The sequence below is a fragment of the Danio aesculapii genome, chromosome 14 (assembly GCF_903798145.1).
Source record: "Danio aesculapii chromosome 14, fDanAes4.1, whole genome shotgun sequence".
Lineage (NCBI taxonomy): Eukaryota > Metazoa > Chordata > Actinopteri > Cypriniformes > Danionidae > Danio > Danio aesculapii.
Window position 1 is genome coordinate 12,738,577 of NC_079448.1, and position 24,137 is coordinate 12,762,713.

A 24,137-nucleotide genomic window follows, 5' to 3' on the forward strand; every position below is an offset into this window, starting at 1 on the left:
GTAAATAATAAGTGGTATCGGTATTGGTATCGTAAAAATTTAAACAAAAAGTATCGGTATCGTATCGCATTAAAAAATTGTGGTATCGCCCATCGCTATTATCTGACACTGAGGTTGACACTGAGATTGAGGCACACTCTGACAGGCACATGGGAACAGTGGGCGGAGAGAGCTAGCATTATAGGCACAGGCAACAAACAAAAACAGCTACTACATTGTGTTCAAAGTAGAACATTTCAACATTCTGAAAGTTATAATAAATAATCTAATGGGGGTTTTGAGCTGAAACTTTACAGACACATTCTGAAGACACAAAAGACTTCTCTTAAATCTTAAAAAAAGGGTCAAATAGGTGCCCTTTAACATAATTTTAATTAAAAACTAAAAAAAAATAAATGTCTACATTGTGAATAGCGAGTACATAGTAAAATTATTAGTAAATATATTCTCTACTATCTTGATAAAGCACAGTATGCTGATCTCAATAACAATAACAGTAAATAGTGCTGTAAATATGCTTATTATGCAGTTGTAAATGTTATTGATGTGTGACCTTATGGTCTCTAATCTGCTACTTGACGCAGCACATGCTGAAGACATTCCTGACAGAAGTCTGAGTAAATAAATGAGTACAGAGCTTTCCACAAAAACACCACGCTTTGCGCCATCTGCTGGTTCACTCTGGTAGACATAAAGTGCAGTATTGTCAAGTATGGTTTTACACATACTCGAAATTGGTCCTCTGCTTTTAACACATTCATATACAAAGGCGAGTGAGTAGTTAGAACACACACGCACACACACATACTAACAAATTGTCTATTTTTTTTTTTTTTAATTCTGTTCAGTGCTCCAATGTTTGGAAAACAGTAACAGGCTATGTATAGAGAACCATGGTCAACGTCTAGCTTTGTTTATTGGCAGTCAATTGACGTATGCCTAAAATTTGTTACTTGTTCATTCATTTTCCTTCCGCTTAGTCCCTTTATTCATCAGGGGTCGCCACAGCGGAATGAACCGCCAACTTATAGCATATGTTTTACACAGCAGATGCCCTTCCAGCTGCAACCCAGCACTGGGAAACATCCATACACACTCATTCACACACACACACAGCCAATTTAGCCTATTCAGTTCACCTATACCACATGTCTTTGGACTGTTGGGGAAACTGAAGCACCTGGAGGAAACCCACGCAAACTCCACACAGAAATGTCAACTGACCCAGCGGAACTCAAATCAGCGACCTTCTTGCTGTGACGTGACAGTGCTAACCACTGGGCCATCGTGTCGCCCTAAAAAAATTTATGCTAAATGAAATAACAAGTAAAAAATGTTAAAATATCAATGATTACAGGCCTACAGTACATAAAATGTTCTGTAGTTGATTGTTAAGTGTGCATGATACAGGTCAAAAACACACTGAGTGCTGTAGATATACAGGTTTACAGTTATATATGATGACACAAAAACAGCTGGATGTCTGGATGATCTCACAATTGTATCAAGTCAATCAATTTGTTGGGTGGGTAAACCGCACTCCTACGTCACGTTGCATGGGCCTCAAAATGGGAGAGATTTGGATCCTATTTTAACATCAGGAAATAAAAAAGAGACTTATTGTCTTTATATCACTCCAATATGACAGTGGACACACTATACCTACACACAGTTCTGTCCAAACAGCTTACAAATAAGGATTTTCATCATAGGTGCCCTTTAAATACTAAAGTAAGTTGTAAAAATGATATATACACAGCATTTAAGTATGTTTTTTGTTAATTATCTAGGCCTAAACAAATTGATGTCACTATGTAACATATTTTTAAATGATGTTCATATGACATTCAAAAGTGATGATACAGTAGGGTTATACTGTAAATAAAAATCGTACCTTCATGTTTACATTTTTAGTTGACAAGCATTACAAAATTACGTTCTCACGGCATAACTAAACATTCATAAAACATATTGTGCAGACTGGACATCAAGAACTGACACAAACCAATTCAACTGACTGCACAAAATGTCTTATAAAAAGTCCCTTTATTTGGAGTAATACTGATATATTTCAAAAGAACATCGTACAAACAGCAAATAATTTGGGGAAGTTGTTGGTCAGACGAGGACGTGTTTCGTGCAATGTCCAGCAGAGGTCCCTATAACCGACCAAATGGTTCTTACAGCATGTAAACATTGCAGGAGAAGCTAATGCTACAGTTTTCTTTACTCAAACGGAGTTAAGTGCTCAATTGACAGTAACAGCAATAATATCAAGACACATTAAATATTTACCTGTTAAGAGATACATTTGCAGACATTTCTTTCAGTTTGGTCAAAATATCCATGTCATATCACATATACTGTATAGATATATTTAACGGTGGTCCCTTTATGAATATCTCTAGTTTTACAGAAATATTCACATTCTTGTTCACATTCTTCTTCTGTTTTTTTTACAACAAAAATAGTTTCTGTTGAACAGTTGTCTATTATAAGAAAATGTTTTAATACTGTTTTAAAAAAATAGTATGATATACTATGTAAATACTTTCCATATTGTTTTGAACTTAACGGAAAATGTACTGGCAGAAAATGTCCAGTACTTTTCTGTTCAACTGTACAATGTGTTTACAGTGTGAACATGCCTGCGCATCTACATCTTAAGTGGCCATTGTCATACTTGAGATTATTAGTAAGTAGGGTGTAGCAGCAGTACATTTCCTGCTTTAATCAGCACTAATGACACACTGCATACCACCATGGGGTCAAGAGTTAACCACCGCAAAGACAGCTCAGTGAAAGGTTAGTAAAACATTTCTTACCACCACACATTTTTGTGTGTAGCCTTCTGAAGAAAACTAGCATGTAAGAGAAAGCAGTTTTGAAGGTCGGAGGTCAGGCTAATATTCCCTTGTGCCTGGAGGCCTCATGAAGATGATGTTTTGTTGGAAGCTCTTCGCTGGGCTGTCTGACGCCGACAGTGCAGGTAAACATACAGAGGGTTGATGAAAGCCAGGAGACTCAGAACAGTCAGACCGATGTTCACCTACAGAAGTGAATTATTACAATTTAGTCAACACTACTGATCTGAAACAAGAGCTGTACTGTACAGTCAAACAAAAGATTAGATAGACATCTTCATCTTTTCTCACATTATTGCAGTTTATACACTACTAGCTGGTAATAAAAATGGACAAGAACTCAAGAGGAGTTCTAAGCAAAGTTAAATTGTGTCTGAAAAAATGCATCTTGATAATGTCAGACAGCTTTCATAGAAAAGTACAGCCTGTAGTCACTGTTGTCAACCAGATTCATGCAAACCTTAACTTCTATATTTCCTCAGACTTACTGCAACAGTTTCTTCACTTCCTGTTCCTTTTTAGTCCACTATATATATAGAGAACTGTTACGTTCAAGGTTCCAACTTTAAGCCAAATATCAAATTCCTTTCACAGACTAAAAAGCTAAAATTCCATGACATCTAATGATGAATGGAAAAAAGGCTACTGTTTTGCTTATATTAATTATATGATATTAAAATCACTTCATTTCAATTTCCTTCAGCTTAGTCGCTTTATTAATCAGGGGTAGCCACAGCTGAATGAACCGACAACTTATTCAGCATATGTTTTACACAGCAGATGGCCTTCCAGCTGTAACCCAGTACAGGGAAACATCCATACACTACAGTCAATTAAGCTTATTCAATTCATCTAAACCACATGTCTTTGGACTGTGGGGGAAATCGGAGCACCTGGAAAAAACCCAGGTGAACATGGGGAGAACATGCAAACTCCACACAGAAATGCCAATTGACCCAGCTGGGACTCTAACCATCTTCTTGCTGTGAGGAGCCACTGTGTCGCTCTATATTAATAATATAATATTAAAATAATAAGTTCAATAACAATATTTAAATATTTGCATGACTTTACCTCAGATTTACCTCAAAAGTACAGAGAAACTTACTATTTGTTTGGCTGTGAAGTTCTGCCTCTCCTATACTTGATAGCTCAATAGTAGTTTTACTTTAACTTTATATTTAGCTTTTCTGTCATTTAGTTCTTAAAAGTTCTGTGATGTGGTCATTTTGAAACCAAAGCTTTTATAATGTACATTATCTTGACATGTTATCCTTAGCTAAAAGGTACAGTCTGTTGACTGCATTTGACTTCAGTGATTGCCAATTGATGAGCATGAAAGGAATAAAAATAGAGCTTAAAAGAAGTCTAACCAAAACAATGGACTTTCATTTTGAAGTTTACTTTCTTTGTTTCTGATGTCTTCTGAGATCTGTTGGTTCCTAGGTTTCTATGTACAGTAGGTATGTTCTCTTTTGTTGCTGTGGTAACTGATTATTCTGCGCACCTGTTTCTGATTTAGTTACTTATTATCTCTCATGTATGTTTTATTCTCTACATTTCAGCTCAGTTTGATTTTGTGGAATTATGTAAGAAAATAAGGTGTAGAAACATAGGGTCCTATCATACACCCGGAGCAATAAGGCACACAATGTGTGGCATGATTTGTTGCTATTTTCAGACCAGCAAAACCCTGATTTTCACGTTTTGCAGCATATTGTTTAAATAGCAAATCCATTTGCGCCACTCTGTGGACTCATGGGTGTGCCGGTCTATAATGGAGGTGTGTCAAGTCGCATTGTTGGTACGTTGCTATTTTGAGAAACTGAAATAGACTGAAATCTGTTCTAAAGTGTAGCACAGAGCACATTAGTGCCTATGCAGGTTCAAACGCTTAATACACACAGGATGTACTTCAATACACAAATATCTTTACATATGAAAAATAAATGGATTAAAATGTTACAAATATTATTGTTTTCTACATAGATGCCTGCATTCCGTCTTTGTGTCCGGGGGTATTATTTCAGTTTATTCATTACAATTTGCATTTTTATTTTAATGTTATTATTATTAGCAGTAATATTTATTATATACATATTTATATTTGTTTTAATAAAAACAAGTTTAAATTTGTCCACCTGTCGGGTTTTGGAGATACATCACCATATAGGGCATAAGAATAGGACGTGTGTTTGGATATAACTCTTCGTTATAGTATACAACGTTATCCACGTTATTATTGTTCATTTATTCCTTTGCTGGAAATTAAAACTGAATTTAAAAGTAGTTTTGAAACTAATCTTTGTAGGACCTCAAAGTGGCACAGTGGGTTGCACAATCGCCTCACAGCAAAAAGGTTGCTGGTTCGAGCCTCGGCTTGGTCAATTGGCATTTCTGTGTGAAGTTTCCTCCGGGTGCTCCGGTTTTCCCAACAAGTGCTATAGGTGAATTGGGTAATCTAAATTGTCCGTAGTGTATGTGTGAATAAGAGTGTATGGGGGTTTCCTAGTGATGGGTTACAGGTGGAAGGGCATCCACTGCGTAAAACATATGCTGCATAAGTTGGCGGCTTATTCCGCTGTGGCGACCCCAGATTAATAAAAGGACTAAGCCGAAAAAAAAGAATGAATGAATGATAAATCTTTGAGCTTAACAAACAAAACTAAATATGTAGGCTAACGGATGTCTTCAGTGGAGTGCGTACAACACTGTTTCTATATCCACGAAAGTAAATGAGAAAAGTAAAGAGTAGAGTAAAAGTAAAGGAGTAAAGAGTCAAAGTAAAGTAAACATGCCCTTAATGCTTTTGCGCCACACACTTTAGACTTTGCACCTAGATCGTTAAAATAGAGCCGATTACATGCTGATTAATGGAAACTACAATTTAAACCAAAACAAACAAAAATCCCTTTTATCCTTAACAAAAATCAACAAACAAAAATCCCTTATACACTAGGACAAAAACAAAAACACTGAATTTCAATATGTGGATTAAAACCTTTAAAATTGCATGATATTCCAGAAATGCCATGACCCATAGGAAACCTGTGCTATCTTCACATACTGTACGTAATTGTGCTACAATGTCCTGCACCCATCAGTAAAAACTAAACCAGTAAAATCTATGGTGTCTGATTAATTTTAGATTTGACTGTATATGTTATCTTTTTTGTCAAAATGAGTGCCTGTTTGAAGAAACTTGAACAGAAGAGAGCAGTTTCAAACATCTGACTCTAAAAACATGACAAATATGCAGAATCTGTATCTGCCAAACAAATATTTCCTAACTTTCAAGAACAGCTGTATCTTATCTTGCCTCCCACTTTTACTTACAAATCAAAAGGAGAAAAGCCTGGCAGACATGATAAGGCTAATGTTAGATAAATATTCAAAGAAACATTAACTACTATTAAAGCCAAAACATGATCTCCACTGGAAGGTTAGAAAAGTTTTGTTTTCTGTGTTCATAGTCATCAAAACAAAATCCAGTAATTTCAAATGTTATTCCTCATGGATGCACATAGTTAAAGATGGTATGATATGAATTTAAATCTACTGTAATGGCTTTGGAAATGACTTTTTTGTGTGTGAGTGCTTCATAAATCACTACAGGATTGACATTTAGACAATAGGCCTTTTTTGTGTGTGTGAAATGTTGTTAATGTGCGTGTACTTGTGGAAAAGACACATTGAAAGCATTGGGAAGCTTACATAAAGAGGGTCTCCACCCAAAGTCCCTTTAATGAGAGCAAAGCAGGGATACTGCAGCAGCGAAACCACAGCCGAAAGAGCCATTACTGTTCCATACAGCTTTCCAAAGTGTATGGACGGAAACCTGTATTTAAAATAAAAACAGAAATGAAACCATCATTTTACTTCACTTATGATATATACTACTGTAAAAAAAGAAGAAGCAGCATTTTTTACTGTACTGAATGTGGAAGTAATAAAAGCAGGGCTTCTGCAGGTTTGACCAAGACTTTTGAAGACATTTTTAAGACCATTATGAATGAATAAGGTGCACAATGTGTTTGGCACGATTTGTTGCTATTTTCAGACCAGCACAACCCTGATTTTCACGTTTTGCGGCATATTGTTTAGATAGCAAATCCATTTGCACCACTCTGTGGACTCATGGGTGTGCCGGTCTATAATGGAGGTGTGTCAGGTCGCATTGTTGGTGCGTTGCTATTTTGAGAAACTGAAATAGACTAAAATCTATTCTAAAGTGTAGCACAGAGCGCATTAGTGCCTATGCAGGTTCAAACGCTTAATACACACAGGATGTACATCAATACACAAATACCTTTACATATGAAAAATAAATGGATTAAAATGTTACAAATATTATTATTTTCTACATAGATGCCTGCATTCCGTCTTTGTGTCCGGGGGGATTTTTTCAGTTTATTCATGACAATTAGCATTTTTATTATGTTATTATTATTAGCAGTATTATTTATTATATGCATATTTATATTTGTTACTTGAAACTATATTTGAAACTTTAGATTCATAAAGGACTCATAAAGGACTAAACACTAAGAAATGTATTAAATTATATATATATATATAATTTAATACATTTAATAATACAATAATTAATTAATAATGAATAAATAAAATATTTTTGATATTTCTTAGCAAAATATTTAAAAATATTGTGTAAATACAAGCAAGCTCTAGTTGTAAACATACATTTTTTTCCAACATAAACTTTCTTTAAAATAATTTTTTAAATGAACAAATGTTTTAAAAAGTTTAAAAAACTAGAATAAACTAAATCTATGCACAACAATCTGTCCAGGGGTGCGTTTCCCAAACAACGACCTAACTTGCGGCTGAACAACCATATACGATGCTTAGTCACATAACCTGGGTGTTTTGAATCACCTTAGCCACGTGACCTGAGTGTTTAGAATCACCTTAGTCACATGACCTGGGTGTTTCGAATCACCTTAGCCACGTGACCTGAGTGTTTCGAATCACCTTAGTCACATGACCTGGGTGTTTCGAATCACCTTAGTCACGTGACCTGAGTGTTTCGAATCACCTTAGCCACGTGACCTGAGTGTTTCGAATCACCTTAGTCACGTGACCTGAGTGTTTCGAATCCCCTTAGTGACATGACCTGAATGTTTCGAATCACTTTAGTCACGTGACCTGGGTGTTTCAAAACACCAGTCACATGACCTGGGTGTTTTGAATCACCTTAGTCATGTGACCTGCGTATTTCAAATCACCTTAGTCACGTGACCTGGGTGTTTCGAATCACCTTAGTCACGTGACCTGGATGTTTCGAATCCCCTTAGTCACATGACCTGGGTGTTTTGGATCACCTTAGCTATGTGACCTGAGTGTTTCAAATCACCTTAGTCACATGACCTGGGTGTTTCGAATCACCTTAGTCACGTGAGCTGGATGTTTCGAATCCCCTTAGTCACGTGACCTGGGTGTTTCGAATCACCTTAGTCATGTGACCTGGGTGTTTTGAATCACCTTAGTCACGTGACCTGAGTGCTTCGAATCCCCTTAGTCACTTGACCCCTTTGCACTTAACCATCCCTACTCAAACGTTCAACTAATTGCATTTAATACTGTGTACAACAATACATTCAAATAATGCATTCAGTACTCACTTAAGTTACTTGTTTTTTTAAGAAAATATATTTTTGAAATTGGTAAATTAGTTTTTTATTGACCTCCTTTAACATGTATGTAACCTTTACTATCCTGTATGGATACTTCTAAAATTCTTTTTTTTCTCATCCTCATGTTACTCCAAATGTGTTAAATTAACTTTTTTTTTCTCAGAACTGCAGCCATTAAATAATGTTTGTCTTCCAAAGCCAAAAAAAAGTCATTCAGATTTGGACTACATGTATGCAAGTAAACAATGTCAGACAATTGATTATTGTGTGAACTGTTTCTTCAATGATGACTCACGCCACACTGATAAAGGCTGCGTTTCCACCGTAGAGGAAGGATCTATTGAGCACTTGCAGGATGAAGGTGAGGTACTGGAGGGGGAGGATGGGAGTCGCAGCACATACTGAAAACAGCACACACTGCAGAGCCGTCAGAGACAGAGACAATATGGCTGCCTTCAGGTCTGCTTCTTGTTCGCTTTGTCCTGGACAGAAAAAAAGGGAAGAAAAATCTTGTGGATTAATGGTTTTATTCAGAAAATGATGAACAGAAAACAGTCAGTGAATAGTATCCTTTTATTACATTCCTGTATAAATATTTGCCATATAAACTAGTGTACTTAAATTTAGACAAATTTAAATTAAAGACAAATTTAAATTAAATATTGTAATTAAATTTGATTATTGAACTAAAAGCAGACTAATAAAATATTTAAGTAAACTAAAGAATTACTTATAGACTTTATTAGAAAATGCTAATTACAAAGAACCTGCCGGTAGATTGGATTAAGGTTTTCTACACATTTATCAAGACTTTATTGTGCACTATTAGCCTCAACGACAGCCTGTAAGCTCTGCTGTCAGCCAGGTTCATGTAAAAAAGACTTTCTTCTGTTCCTGTTGCTTTGTAGTCCACTGTATGAAGAATTTCTGAGTACAATATGTCACAGTTTATTTTATTTTACACTCACCGGCCACTTAGGTACACCTTACTAGTACTGGGTTGGACCCTCTTTTGCCTTCAGAACTGCCTTAATCCTTCATGGCATAGGTTCAACAAGGTACTGAAAATATTCATCAGAGATTTTGGTCCATATTGACGTGATAGCATCATGGAGTTCCTGCAGATTTGTTGACTGCAGATACATGATACCAATGTCCCATTCCACCAGATCCCATAGGTGCTCTATTGCAGTGGTTCTCAAACTGGGGGTCACAACCCTTGCGGGGGTCGCAGAGTAATTTCAAGGGGTTGCGAGAGTGACTTAAAATTTTTGTAATTTTCATAATATATATTTTTCAGTATTACAAGTGAAAGCTAATACTTTCAGATTTTTAAAAAGATATAACTGATGAATTCATAAAGTATTTAGGACACATTCAGGCAGAATGCATCTTTGCACTTGAAACGCAGCGCTCAGGAACAGTTTAAAACTTGTCATGTCAACTTGCAGCCGCAACCCTTCCAGCCGCAACCCATCTCTGGGAAATGCTATTAAAATGACTTATGCAAATAATAAGGTAAATGTCAAAAGCATCTGTGCAATATCAGACACCACCCGTGAGAACACAGCACAGTTAACGTTAACAGATTCATTCATGTCAAACAGTGCGTGCTGGGCCGGTGAGCGGTTCGTCCGTGTATCTTTTGGTCACTCAATTATGTTATAAAAATGTATTCTTTGTGATAACGGCATTTCATTGAGACATATTTTCCTCACACATGCATATATATTTTTTGCTTGGTTTTTTTTTTATTAGGGTTGATTTCAAATGCAATAAATCTGTTTATAAAACTTGTAGTAACATAGCGATAATTGGTGGATGCCACTAAATTTTGGCTGGTGCGCCCAAATTATTAAAGTTAGGAGCACCAGTACTACCAAGCAAAAATGTTAATTTCGAGGCCTGTAATGTATAGTAAATATAGGTAAAATATTGTGAAAAGCTTAAAAAAGTTATTTTTATTGTTTGGATATGCTTTGGTGGTGGGGGGTCGCGAGTTCTTGACGATCTTACATTGGGGGTCGCTGGTTTAAAAGTTTGAGAATCACTGCTCTATTGGACTGAGATCTGGTGACTGTGGAGGCCTTTTGAGTACAGTGAACTCATTGTCATGTTTAAGTAACCAGTCTGAGTTGATTCGCGCATTATGACAAGGCGTATTATCCTGCTGGAAGTAGCCATCAGAAGATGGGTACACTGTGGTCATAAAGAGATGGACATGGTCAGCAACAAAACTTAGGTAGGCTGTAGCCTTGACACGATGCTCAATTGGTACTAACGGGCTCAGTGTGTCAAAAAATATCCTGCACAACATTACAACAAAGCATACAAAGATACAAAGCAGGATGGATCCATGCTTTCATGTTGTTGACGCTAAATTCTAACCCTACCATCTCGAAATCAAGACTCATCAGACCAGACAATGTTTCTCCAATCTTCTAATGTCCAATTTTGGTGAGCCTGTGCAAACTGTGGCCTCAGTTTCCTGTTCTTAGCTGATAGGAGTGGCACCCGGTGTGGTCTTCTGCTGCTGTAGCTCATCCGCCTCAAGGTTAGAAGTGCTGTGTGTTCAGAGATGCTCTTCTGCATAACTCGGTTGTAACAAGTGGTCATATACTGTTGCCTTTCTATCAGCTTGAACCAGTCTGGCCATTCTCCTCTGACCTCTGGCGTCAACAAGGCATTTGCACCCACAGAATTTTTTCGGACCATTCTCTGTAAACCCTAGAGATGGTTGTGCGTGAAAATGCCAGTAGATCAGCAGTTTCTGAAATACTCATAGAATCCTGTCTGGCAGCAACAACCATGCCACATTCAAAGTAATTTAAATCACCTTTCTTCCCCATTCTGATGCTCGGATCTCGGCAGATCATCTTGATCATGTCTACATGCCTAAATGCATTGAGTTGCTGCCATGTGGTTGGCTGATTAGGAATTTGCATTAACAAGCAGTTGTACCTAATAAAGTGTCTGGTGACTGTGTATATATAATTTTGTGTGTTCTCTTAATGTTTTTTTTCCATAGCTGTATAGTTCAGCTTTCCATTTAATTGTAGAAAATTAACAATGTAAAATATTCACAAATCTTTAGCAACTATGTGCTTTTGTGACCACAACCATCAAGTCAACTCCCTATAGAGATAATCAGGTCCTGTCCTACCTTTTTTCTTGTTTGTGCAAATATGCTGAATACTTTTACAAGATAAAAGAAAATTCAGTTTCTTGTGATTAGACCCAAAGGAAAGCATGTTTATGTACTGACCTGGTTCTCTCGACTTTCCCTTGTGGCGGTCCATAAGAAGGCCATTCCATGGGGCACACAATATCCCACACAGCTGAGTGAATGCAAACGCATTTGTGTATCTACTGACTAAAAATAAAAACAATATAAGACTGTTTACAGCCAGCACACACACACACACACACACAACTAAATTCAAACTCATGATGCACATATGACTGTTTACATCTCCCTATCTGTACATTCTGCTCAAAGGCATGGCTTCACCTGCACATAAATAGATGGTCATGAGGATAATAACAGTTTGTGTATGTGTGTGTGTGTGTGTTTTACCAAGGCTTGGATCTCCAGCAGTTAGATGATTCAACATAGGGTTTAAGGTCCCGATGAACAAATAATGTCTCAACTGCATCACAGAAAGCCAGAGCAGATGCCACAAGAAGAACCAGGAGAGGAAACAGCTCTTGAAACTACGCTCTGACAAAAATAAATAAAATAATAATAATAATGGCGTTAAAACACTTCACATGGTAAAATAGATCATTAAACTTTTATATTTTTTAGATCAGCAAAAAATAATCTATAAAAAATTAGAAAAATGTATCATTTGATTTATTTTATTTTAAGAGCTTCTGATTGTATTAAAATTTTAAATAAATAACCAGCTTCTGAATAATAATAACACATAAATAGTGCATTATTAATAATAATTAATAACCACAATAGTTATTTGTTATGCTTTAACTTTGTTTTTTAAAGACGTCAAACAAATACAATATATGGTAAAATCGGAAATTAATTGCAAATTAGTGAGTGATTCCCTATTTTCTTTTCTTTTCTTTTTATTTGATTAATATTAATCATAATAATTAATAATATTATATATATTAAAAATAATATTAATAATCATCTGAACTGGTTACATTCACTTAAGTCAGAGCTAGTTATGTTTATTTGAAGATATCATGAAATACTGTGTATCTGATCGTTAAAACATAATACCACACTGAAGAGAAATCAGGATTGCATGGCATTAATGGATCTGTCTCAGCTTGTGTTTAAGTTATGCAAGACTTTTTGTTTTTGTGAATATTCCCCTTTATTTGATTTCTCATCAGTGTACATATGCAAAAAAAAGTATATTCTGTATAGACAAGGATGAATAAACATGTATATAGTACAAACATATCTTATGTGTATTAGTTTCATTCATTCATTTATTTTCTTTTCGGCTTAGTCATTTTAATCTGGGGTCGTCACAGCGGAATGAACCGCCAACTTATCCAGGATGTGTTTTATGCAGCAAATGCCCTTCCAGCTGCAACCCATCACTGGGAAACATCCATACACACTCATACATTACGGACAATTTAGCTTACCTAATTCACCTATACTGTATTAATAAAAGTATTGTCTTTTGACATATACTGATATATACGTATGTCTTTCTGATCATTCAGTTCCATTTTTAATATAAAAGATTAATATATACATATATTGCATCAATTCACAAAATTATAACTAATTCACATACTATTTCACATAATTTCAGTTCCATTTTTAATATAAAAGATTAATATATACATATATTGCATCAATTCACATAATTATAACTAAATCACATACTATTTCACATAATTATTTTTAAAAATGGCTTTGCTCAACATATTGTAACTTGTTCATTTTATTTTACAGTGAAGCCAAAATACTTCCATACAAGAGTCTGCGATTGCACTTTTGGCATGGCTCATTTGAATACGTTTGAATAGTGTAGATCATTTGAATGTGTGTGAAGCCTGAATATCTGGACCTTGATGTACACAAAACAAGCAGAGTAAGACTTCTGAAAAAAGTGTTCTCTGTTTGCTTTAAAACAAACTCGAGTGTGAAAATGAAATATGAACGCATCACATATCAAAGACATCTAAACGAACCAAAAACAGGACATGATGTCAGAAGAAAACAGGCAGAATTCTGATCCCATTCTTTTCTTGTCACAGTCACAATGTTACCACTACAGTTCAGTACAGACATTTTTTGATATGTACAACAGGAATTATTGCCACTCTTTTAACTCTTTTAAGCATTTTATAAACTCTTCATGTTATGAAGCGGACAGGAGACAGAGGTAAGGAAACGTTAGGGTGTTTATTGAATGACAACAAGGAGCACATGAAGGATAGCCAGGAGGATCAGGAATGATGTTGGGGTCTTTTCCTCCGTGGCTGGGTAACAGGAATACACGAGGATGGACAGCACACACCAGATACAGCTGACAGAGGATGACACAGACTTGGAAGGACTGGAAGACAGGACGATTCGGGAGGACCAGGAAGACTAGGAGGAATACAAAGAGAACAGGTAAGTAAATCGTTTGTTTAGCTGAGGATGACTACGCTGAGTGGTCGCTCAGTTGTCCGCTTTCGTCGAGACGAGCCCGGACAATGAGCGACTGGAGTGCTGTGCTTTTATCTGGTGCTCGTGAATGTGATGCAGCTGTGTGCTCATTAGAAGTCAGGTGATGGTGATCTTCGTGAGTGGGGATCGTGAGAGCCTGACCAATCCGTGACAGTACCCCCCTCCCCAGGGCCCGCTCCTGAGGGCCGACACCTCCGACGCCGTGGTGGTCTCCCTCTGCCTCTAGGCGCTGGGAACTCAGGGTGGCTCTCATGAAACTCCACCATGAGACTAGGATCGAGAATATCAGCTCTGGGAACCCATGTCCTTTCTTCGGGGCCGTACCCTTCCCAGTCCACCAGGTACTCCAACTGGCCACCACGACGTCGGGAACGCAAGATCTCCTCCACTGCGTAGACGGCTCCTTCTTCTAGGAGCAGTGGAGGAGGGGGGTTCCTCTTCGTGGTCAGGCTCTGTGGAGGGAAGAACAGGATCGTGATAGGGTTTCAGGAGTGATACGTGGAATGTAGGGTGAATACGGTAGTGAGAGGGTAATTGTAGTTTGTAGGTGACGGGGTTAACCTGTTCCACGATGGTGAAGGGACCAACAAATCGGGGACTTAACTTGCGAGAGGGCAGTCGCATGCGTATGTCCCGGGTGGATAGCCACACCTTTTGTCCGGGTGTGTATCTGGGTTCTTCAGACCTTCTTCTATCGGCGGTTACCTTGCTTCGACGGACTGCCCTCTGCAGATGTTGATGAGCCTCGTCCCAGACTCTCTCGCTCTCCCGGAACCAGTGATCCACTGCGGGGACATCAGATGGTTCGCCATCCCAGGGAAAGAGCGGTGGTTGGAAGCCCAGGACGCACTGGAATGGCGTGAGTCCGGTGGAGGGTTGCCGCAGTGAATTTTGGGCATATTCTGCCCAGCCCAAATACTGGCTCCAGGAGCTCTGGTGACCACTGCAGAAGGTCCTCAGGAACCGTCCCACCTCCTGAATCTTCCTCTCTGTCTGCCCGTTGGTTTGGGGATGATATCCAGAAGAGAGGCTGACGGCCACACCTAGGAGCTTGAAGAAGGCTTTCCATAGACGTGAGATGAACTGTGGACCTCTGTCCGACACAATATCTTCTGGAATACCAAATGACCTGAAGACTTGATTAAAGATATTGTCGGCTGTTTCAAAGGCTGTGGGAAGACCTTTCAGAGGGATTAGTTTGACAAACTTTGAGAATCTATCTACGATGACTAGAATACAGGTATTACCTTCTGACGAGGGGAGGTCAGTGATAAAGTCCACTCCTAGGTGTGACCAGGGACGGTTCGGAATCGGCAAGGGATGGAGCTTTCCAGCGGGTAGATGACGTGGGCTCTTGGATTGGGCACAGTCCTTACAGCCCTGAACATATTGCCTCACATCCCTTGCCATGTTTGGCCACCAGAATCGTTGGGATACTAGCGAGAGAGTATTGTTGATCCCTGGATGTCCAGTGCCTAGCGAGGTATGTAAGGAGTGGATCAGATCTACCCGGTGTTCAGGTGGTATGAACTGCCGATGAGGAGGGCATCCCGGCGGAGCAGGGGCTTCCGGAGTGGCAACGACTGGAGGAGCGTTCCAGGTGATCGGACAAATGGAGATGTGTTCGGGAAGAATCTTCGTAGGGAGTTCTTCATGATCGTGATGCTCGTGTAAACGAGAGAGAGCGTCTGCTCTTAGATTCTTGGGTCCTGGACGATAGGAAATGGAGAAATCAAAACGTGAGAAGAAAAGTGACCATCTGGCTTGACGTGGACATAGTCTCTTGGCCTCTTTGATATATTGGAGGTTTTTGTGATCTGTGATCACCTGGAACGGATGTTTGGCTCCCTCCAACCAGTGACGCCACTCCTCCAAGGCTAGCTTGATTGCTAGAAGCTCCTGTCTCCTATGCTGTAATTCTGCTCCGCCGGGCTCAACTTCCGAGAGAAATAGGCACAGGGATGCAGTCGGGGCGGTGTATCATGATGTTGGGATAATACTGCCCCGACGCCGGTGGTGGATGCGTCCACTTCCACCACGAAAGGAAGATTTGGGTCAGGATGAGTCAGGAGTGGGGCCCTTGTGAACTCCTTCTTAAGAAGGCGGAAGGCTGCGGCTGCTTCTTTGGTCCACTCCAGTCCTTTGGGTTTACCCTTGAGGAGATTAGTGAGAGGTGATGTAATCCTGCTGTAGTCCTTGATAAACCGTCTATAAAAGTTAGCAAACCCAAGAAACCTCTGGAGCTCCTTAATGGAAGTGGGTTCTGACCAGGATAGAACAGCCTCAATTTTCTTCCCATCCATACGTATACCGGTTTGGTCAATGATGTATCCCAAGAAATGAATCGACTTCTGGTGGAATGAGCATTTCTCCGCTTTGAGGTAGAGGTGATGTTCTCTCAATGTGTGTAGGACCTCCGCAACGTGTTGGCGATGTTCGGCCTCACTCCGGGAGTAAATGAGGATGTCATCTATGTACACTATTACAAAGTGGTGAAGAAACTCCCGGAGGACTTCATGAATGAAGTTTTGGAATACGGAGGGGGCGTTGACCAGACCGTAAGGCATGACCTCATATTCATAGTGGCCAGTAGGGGTCACGAATGCTGTCTTCCATTGGTCCCCCTCACGTATTCTTATCAAATTATACGCGCTGCGGAGGTCCAATTTAGTGAAGACTTTAGCTTCTCGGAGCTGTTCCAAAGCGGCTGGTACCAGAGGAAGGGGATATCGGTATTTTACTGTACCGTTATTTAGGACCCTGTAGTCGATGCATGGACGCAGCCCTCCGTCCTTCTTGGCCACAAAGAAGAAGCTTGAGGCGGCTGGTGATTTGAGTGACGTATGTACCCCTGACTCAGAGCCTCCCTTATGTAATCTTCCATTGCCTGATTCTCTGGAAGCGAGAGCGGGTAGATCCTACCTCTTGGCAACTGGGCATCTGGAACTAGGTCGATCGCGCAGTCCCATGGCCGATGCGGCGGTAGCTGGGAAGCTCTCTTGGGGCAGAAGACATCATGAAAGGAGCTGTACTCCTTAGGAATGTGGATAGACTGCTTCTCAGGAGGACTCTCGACCGATGTTGTAAACAAAGAAATGGGGTTCCGACCTTGAAGAGGGAGATTTGGAAAACAGGTAGGTGTACATCCAGATCCCCATTTCTTTATCTCTCCTGTGCCCCAAGAGATGATGGGATCGTGCTTCACCAGCCACGGGCGCCCTAGAATGATGTCCATATTTGCACCCTCCAGAACCAGAAATTGAATCCTCTCTTGATGTAACAACCCCACTTGAAGAAGGATGTCATCGCATTGTCGATGGATACGGGTCGAAGATCGAGTGCACTGGGTTATCGGTTGTATCTGGTATATATGCGAGGACGCCTCAGTACGTAGGTGGAGTTGACGACAGAGGGATTGGGAGATGAAGTTCCCTGCTGACCCGGAGTCGATGAGGGCTGTGACAAGGAGAGAAATAGAGGCAGTAGTTATTTGTACGGTGGTAGTAAGTGGTTTACATTGTTCAATATTCGTACTGAATACACTCACTGAAGTCCGAATGGGACGAAGGGGACACTCCATACGGGTGTGTCCACTGACACCGCAGTATAGACACAGACCCCGGGTCAGCCTCCTCTGTCGTTCCGCTGATGTCAGTCTTCCAGACTCTATTATCATGGGTTCTGGTTCTGGAGAGGCTGTTGACTCAGGCGATTGGAGGAGTGCAGACGAGGGGGTGATGGTGTCCTGTTGATAGGAACGGAGACGATCGGAACATCGGAGAGAATGTTGGATGAATCTCTCCAGACCCATAGTATCATCTAATGTGGCCAGCTGGATTCGGAGAGTGGGTTCCAAGCCGAGCCGGTACGTGGTCAACAACGATCTCTCATTCCATCCACTTGCAGCTGCTAGAGTGCGAAACCGGAGAGCATATTCCTGTGTAGATAGAGTACCTTGCTTTAGATGATACAGCTGCTCTCCAGCGGCTACTTCCCCATCAGAACGTCCAAACACCTCTTTGAAATACTCCGTGAAGGTAGTGATGGAATTCATGACCGGCCCGGCTTGGTTCCAGATCGTCTCAGCCCATTTAAGTGCAGGCCCAGAGAGTAGTGATACGATGTAGGCGATCTTTGACTTATCTGTGGGATATAGAGAAGGTTGCATTTCGAATATGAGGGAACATTGTAACAGAAAACCATTGCACTCCCCCGCTCCGCCTGAGTAGGGCGCTGGTCGGGCCATGGGACTGGAAGGAAGGGCCGAAGAAGAAACTGTGGAGGCGGAAGTGCTCGGTGCTGGTGGTGCGTTGGAAAGTGGAGCTGGTGGCTGTAGAATCCGCTTCAACTGGTCCACCAGCTCTTGAAAGTGATCGGGGGTGCTCATGTTGTCGTCGTTATAGGTCCGGGCTTCTGTTATGAAGCGGACAGGAGACAGAGGTAAGGAAACGTTAGGGTGTTTATTGAATGACAACAAGGAGCACATGAAGGATAGCCAGGAGGATCAGGAATGATGTTGGGGTCTTTTCCTCCGTGGCTGGGTAACAGGAATACACGAGGATGGACAGCACACACCAGATACAGCTGACAGAGGATGACACAGACTTGGAAGGACTGGAAGACAGGACGATTCGGGAGGACCAGGAAGACTAGGAGGAATACAAAGAGAACAGGTAAGTAAATCGTTTGTTTAGCTGAGGATGACTACGCTGAGTGGTCGCTCAGTTGTCCGCTTTCGTCGAGACGAGCCCGGACAATGAGCGACTGGAGTGCTGTGCTTTTATCTGGTGCTCGTGAATGTGATGCAGCTGTGTGCTCATTAGAAGTCAGGTGATGGTGATCTTCGTGAGTGGGGATCGTGAGAGCCTGACCAATCCGTGACACTTCACTGATAATAAAGTATGCTTTTGACTTTCAGTAAATTGCATAATCAAATCTACAGTATAAAAGTCTTTTTTCTCACATTTATATGTTTAGTCTTAAAATGACCATGTCAATGCAAAGTGAACCAGGACTGAACTGACCCAGTAAAAAATTTTGTGTTTAATAGACGTCTAATAGACATCTAAACATAGACAGCTTGGCTAAAAAAGCTAAACTTTAAGGCTGTCAGTGAAAATCTGATAGACATCTAAGAATAGCCCAAAACTAGACTAGTGGTCAAATAGACAGATTAGACAGATTTTATATGTGTAGTAATTCACTTCTGTTTATTTGATGACAAGTCTAGTTTTGGCCTATTCTTAAACGTCTATTAGATTTTCACTGACAGCCCAAATTTAGCCTTGTTATAGCCAAGACAGCTATGTTTAGATGTCTATTAGACATCTATTAGACATCTTTTAAAAATAAAAAATGCTTGTTGGGGAACTACAAGTGTGAACACATCCTTAGATAGGAAGTGACATGCGAATCACAGACCTTTAGGAAGGAGCTTTAGGAGCAGGCAAATTATTCAATGTTAATATCAGTACTGATTTAAGATACATTGTACAAATAATATCCTTTTAAAAATAATAATAATAATTCAGTGGGTGCCAGAAAGTAGTAGTTAAAAATATAATAATGCCTGCAGATGTGTAACTTACAGAATGACTTGTAATGCTAATATACCACTATTTATGAATGACCATCAAAATGCTATTTTTAACACACACACATAAAAATTCTTATTAAAAAATGTGATTTTTTTAATTTTTTATTATACAAACTTTTTTTACAGCTTAATTAAATAAACTGCATTTAAAAAAAGGGGCATTGCACAATAAAACATGCAAGAAATAACATAAAGTAGCATAATAAATAAGTGTGTTAATTGCACTAATTTGAAATTTGAACACTTACAGTATGCTTACCCGATTTATTTGTGTTTTGGCCCTGGGGAGAACTCTCAGTAAATGCCACTTCCTCTTCAGCTAGGGAAGTCTGGATGTTTTTCTCGTCGACCTTTGCAATGGTATAATCTTGTGTCCCTCCACAGTTTATGCTAGAAAATCAGAGACAGATGAGGTGAACTATTGTTGGCAGAAGCATACACTATAGAGGGTGAAGAACAACACAGCACAAATCTATGAAGAAAAAGCAACTAGTATTCTGAAAAATAAATAAATAAATAAATAAATAAAAAGGCCAAAGAAACTGGGTAACAACTGATAAAATCTGACTGCTGATCCTGGTGTTTGATGTTTTCCTCCAGGCAATGTTCTCATACTAAGGATAATAACACAAAAATGCAACAAAATTAAACAGTTTCATACTGCAAGTATCTATTTCTAATGTCTATTTTTATAGTTACTAGTACATAATAGTGCTTATTCTTTCTCGTACTTATTATATGTACTTATTGTTCAATACTTTTCACTACATTTTATTTTTTTTATTAGATATTACTATTTATATGTTACACACTGGTCTCTTTAGAAGTAACAACTAGTAACAATTCATGTACAAGTCACAACCAAGATATAATTTACCCATTTATGTTATGACTAATTAGAATGGTCAGAGTAAAGCTTAATTATAAATCTTACTACTAAAATATGTGAAAGATACAGCTAGTTTCAAATAAATAAGAACTACTATGTAATAAAAAATCTCAAGTGTGTAATGAATAAAAACTATTATCTATTTAATAGCTTGGAGTATATCATAAATAAGTAATAGCATCTAATGATTAAGTATTGTATCTATTAATACACACTTGTAGCTAATAATTATTATTAATATAATGTACTAAAAAATAAATACTGGAACCTAATTATTCACTATACTACTATAAAAAATATGCATTAGTCCCGAACTCTCACATTCAATCTGCCCAGTTGGTGGAATGAACTCCCTAACTACATCAGAACAGCAGAGTCACTTGCTGTCTTCAAGAAACGACTAAAAACGCAACTGTTTAGTCTCCACTTTCCTTCCTAATCTGCAACTGCCTCTCTGGCTATACCACTAACTGTTTTCTCTCTCTCTATCTCAAAAAAAAAAAAAAAAAAAAAAAAAAAATTTTACTAATGCTTAGCTTCTTAGACTTTACACACCTGAAACTTGTCTATAGCGCTTGTTCACTGCTGCTCTTATAGTTGTGTAAATTGCTTCCTTGTCCTCATTTGTAAGTCGCTTTGGATAAAAGCGTCTGCTAAATGACTAAATGTAAATGTAATGTAAATGTAGTCACAACTGGGATACATAATGTACTAGTCAAAATGAATAGTTAATATCTCAATGACTGATCTCCAATGTGGTCAATGACAATTTTTAATTTTTAATTTAATTAAAAAAATATATTTTTAGTGACAATTTAGTCACTACTAAAGGCACTACTGAGAGACTCATATCTAAAGAATTAAGTATTGGTTTTAATGAAAACATATTCAATTAAAGTAATCTATTAAGTACTAGTATTAAATTATAAATATTAGGTTGATCAGACGTTTAGTCACAGTATGATTTAATATTGATACTCTTAGCCAGTCATACAATATTTGTCGATACTTCAATAACAAAAAAATACAAAAAATTATGTGATACATTTTCAGTTCAATTCAGTGGAATATCAATAAATATATCAATATTATGTGCCTAAGTTACATGTTTATTTAAACAAAGAATGTAATATGATCATCAAATTAAACTCTACGGGCTCTATTTTAATGATCTAGGCGCAAAGTCTAAAGTGCATGGCGCAAAAGCATTAAGGGCGTGTCCGAATGCACTTTTGCTACTTTAAGGATGGAAGAATACAGTTTGCGCCCCTGCGCATGGTCTAACATGGTTGTGCTTATTCTCTTAATGAGTTATGACATATGGTATTTGCTGTTTACATGGCGGACTTTGTAAGTGGAAAAACTGAATGCTTCACTAGCGAGAAAACAGTTAAACAGATCATCTGCAGCGCTAGGATAAAGAATGAACCTCCTCCATTCAACCTCTTTACTCCTTTACTTTACTTTTACTCTTTACTTTACTCCTTGACTTTTGAGGATAAGGAAACGGAGCTGTACGCACTCCACTGAAGACATCCATTAGCCTAAATATCAATTTTGTTTGTTAAGTGCAAATATTTGTTTTAAAGCAATTTCTAAATTCAGTTCTAATTTCCAGCAAACAAATAAATTAACAATAATAACGAAGCGTGAGTTATATCCAAACACACGTCCTATTTTATGCCCTATATGCTGATGCATACTGTACGCCTCATAAACCCAGGTGAACAAATCTAAACTTATTTTTATTAAAACAAATATAAATATGCATAGAATAAATAATACTGCCATTATAACATTATATAACTATATATAAATGCAAATTGTCATGAATAAAATGATAAAAGACATGGAGGCATGAAGAGGGCATGGAAGCAATGGTTTTCATATTTATGTAGAAACTAATAATTTTTAAACATTCTAATCCTTTAATTTGTTTTCATATGTAAATATATTTGTGTATAGCTGTACATCCTGTGTGTATTAAGCACTGTGTGCATTTGGACCTGCAAAGGCGTATAACTAATGTACTCTGTGCTGGACTTTAGACCAGCTTTTAGTTGGTCAATGCAGTCCGTTTAAGTTTCTCAAAATAGCAACGTGCCAACAATGCATCTTAACACACCTCCTTTTTAGACCGGAACACCCTTGAGTCCACAAAGTAGCGCAAATGGATTTGTTATTTAAAGAACGTGGTGCAAAAAGTGAAAATTAGGGTTGCGTTGGTCTGAAAATAGCATTTATGCTATTGCAATTGTGCTTAAGTATTATGAACTGGTTTTGAAGCTCCAATATCAGTGTGTTTTAAAGGAAAGAGGTGTTAAATATGTGTTTTACCCATAGGTGTAGTTCTCTGGGAGCGGGTATGGGATATGAGTACGAGGCATCAGCACAAATGTCCTAAAGAGATGAATGACACTGCAGCAGGCCATGAAGACAAAACACCCCCGCAGAGACACTCCATCCTCAAACAGCAACTAAAAGAGATTCACGGGCACAAACGTTATTAATGCAGTCTTATACACCAGCATTTTCATTTCCCATAATCATTTTAGCTGAGGAGATTTGTTTCTTACTTTGATAATGAGGAATACAGCAGAGGAAGAGTCAAAGGCTCCATTATATAGAGTGATTATGGTGGAGCGGTGAGTGCCAAAGAGATTTCCCACCTAAATCAAGCAGATGATAAGTTTTCATCATATACCAATACACTAAATGTACACTGCTGAAATTCTGAAATGCTAAAATTGAGAAACCTCAAGGTTTGGTTAATTTTAGTGAAAATAAAATCTTAACGCGTGAACAGTGGAGCTTGATTCTCAAGATTTGCCTCAAGATTTGGTTCTTTTTCATAAATCAAAAACATACAGCATTAACGATTTGAACATTCCAGTCTTAAACAATTGACAATAACACAACTAACTTGATGTAACATTTAACAATAGCAGTTAGAGAATTACAATTAACAATTACCTCAAAAACATACTTAAACTACTAAAGTATGATGTCAACATCTGTTGTTCCTTTTCACACTAATGATATGATCAGTATTATCAGATATATTATCAGTGAAAATTTGATAGTAAAAATTGTTTCATGCAGTTCTTTGCACAACACCAAATAAATACCACAACCGCAACTTTGTCTAAGATTTGTACATAATATATTTGCCTCACCTAAAGAAATAAATACAAGATAAAATCATTGTAAAACAATGTAGTCACAGTGCAATTTTCACTAATGTTTGGTTTTGAAAACACTATTAGCTGGGGATATGTCAGTGGTGTGCAGGTCTGGGGGACATACAGAAAAGGTAAAAAAAAAACAGATCCTAAGTAACACATTTCAGATTCTTAAAAAAGCAGACAGCACCATCTAGTAGATTTGTCATCTGAAATGTGCAACAAAACATATGCAGAGTAATGTATTTTACGTTTCACAAATAATGTAGGAAGATGTGTATTTCCAATGA

At 38.4% G+C, this 24,137-nt stretch overlaps 1 protein-coding gene across 2 annotated transcripts in view; it reads right to left on the reverse strand.

The window, feature by feature from the left end:
- Positions 1-2,029: 2,029 nt before the first annotated feature.
- Positions 2,030-24,137, reverse strand: part of slc43a3b (solute carrier family 43 member 3b) — a 35,900-nt gene continuing 13,792 nt past the window's right edge. For both annotated transcript variants that reach the window (XM_056472585.1, XM_056472586.1), the window contains exons 6-13: positions 23,242-23,334; positions 23,003-23,142; positions 20,036-20,166; positions 12,096-12,239; positions 11,784-11,891; positions 8,814-9,000; positions 6,579-6,702; positions 2,030-3,049 (exon numbers count right to left, since the gene is read on the reverse strand). In XM_056472585.1, coding sequence (XP_056328560.1) covers positions 2,930-3,049; positions 6,579-6,702; positions 8,814-9,000; positions 11,784-11,891; positions 12,096-12,239; positions 20,036-20,166; positions 23,003-23,142; positions 23,242-23,334 — 1,047 coding nt within the window. In that variant the 3' untranslated portion in view covers positions 2,030-2,929. The remainder of the gene's footprint in view (positions 3,050-6,578; positions 6,703-8,813; positions 9,001-11,783; positions 11,892-12,095; positions 12,240-20,035; positions 20,167-23,002; positions 23,143-23,241; positions 23,335-24,137) is intronic.